The sequence below is a fragment of the Pteropus alecto genome, unplaced genomic scaffold (genome assembly GCF_000325575.1).
Source record: "Pteropus alecto unplaced genomic scaffold, ASM32557v1 scaffold35, whole genome shotgun sequence".
Taxonomy (NCBI): Eukaryota; Metazoa; Chordata; class Mammalia; order Chiroptera; family Pteropodidae; genus Pteropus; species Pteropus alecto.
The window spans coordinates 10,097,981-10,098,791 of NW_006437828.1; the positions used below are offsets into that span (position 1 = coordinate 10,097,981).

Consider the following 811-nt stretch of genomic DNA (forward strand, 5'->3'; position numbering starts at 1 on the left):
AGGCGCTGGATGCTGCGGGAGATGAACCAGGCGCTGCAGGCGCTGCGGGACGAGAACCGGCTGCTGCAGGAGGAGAACCGCGCCCTGCACGCGCTGCGCCAGGAGCACCGGCTGTGCCAGGAGGACAAGGCGCTCTGGGAGAACAACAAGCTCCGGCTGCAGCAGAAGCTGGTCATCGACACGGTGACCGAGGTCACCGCCCGCATGGAGATGCTCATCGAGGAGCTCTACGCCTTCATGCCCGCCAAGAACAAGGACCTCAAGAAGCCCAGCAGGGTCTGAGGCCCCCAGCGCGCCCGAGGCCCCCGGCTCGGCGCACCGAACACTCTGCCGGAGGAGATCACCCGCTTTGGCCGCCGCCCTTCACCCACCGGCGCGGTCCGACCAGCAGCGGACCTGGGGGCCTTCCCACCCTCGGAGGGGTAATAAAGGCGCGGGGAGCCTGGGGCCAGTGACGGCGGCGTGCTGTTCGCCTTTTTCTTTCTCTCCGAGTTTCGAGAGCGGTTTTAGGTTCACTGCGAAATCGCGCAGAAGGTACAGAGATTCCCCCACGCACCTCCTGCGCCCACCAGAGGGTGCGTTTGTCACAGACGGTGGACCTACGTGGCTCGCCGTCATCACCCAGACTCCGCAGTCCACCTTAGGCTTCAGCTCCTGGTCTTGTACGTTCTGTGGGTTTGGACAAATGTGTAATGACACGTGTCCACTTATAGTATCGTAAAGACGACTGTCACTGCGCTGAAAACCCTCTGTGCTGCACCTAGTCAGCCCTCCCTCCCTCCCTCCAAGCCCCTGGCAACCACTGATCTTT

General features: G+C 63.1%; 1 protein-coding gene across 1 annotated transcript in view; it reads left to right on the forward strand.

Annotated features, from left to right (window-relative positions):
- Nucleotides 1–282, forward strand: part of SPERT (spermatid associated) — an 11,351-nt gene extending 11,069 nt beyond the window's left edge. Inside the window, exon 4 of the mRNA XM_006914988.1 lies at nucleotides 3–282. Coding sequence (XP_006915050.1) covers nucleotides 3–282 — 280 coding nt within the window. The remainder of the gene's footprint in view (nucleotides 1–2) is intronic.
- Nucleotides 283–811: the final 529 nt, after the last annotated feature.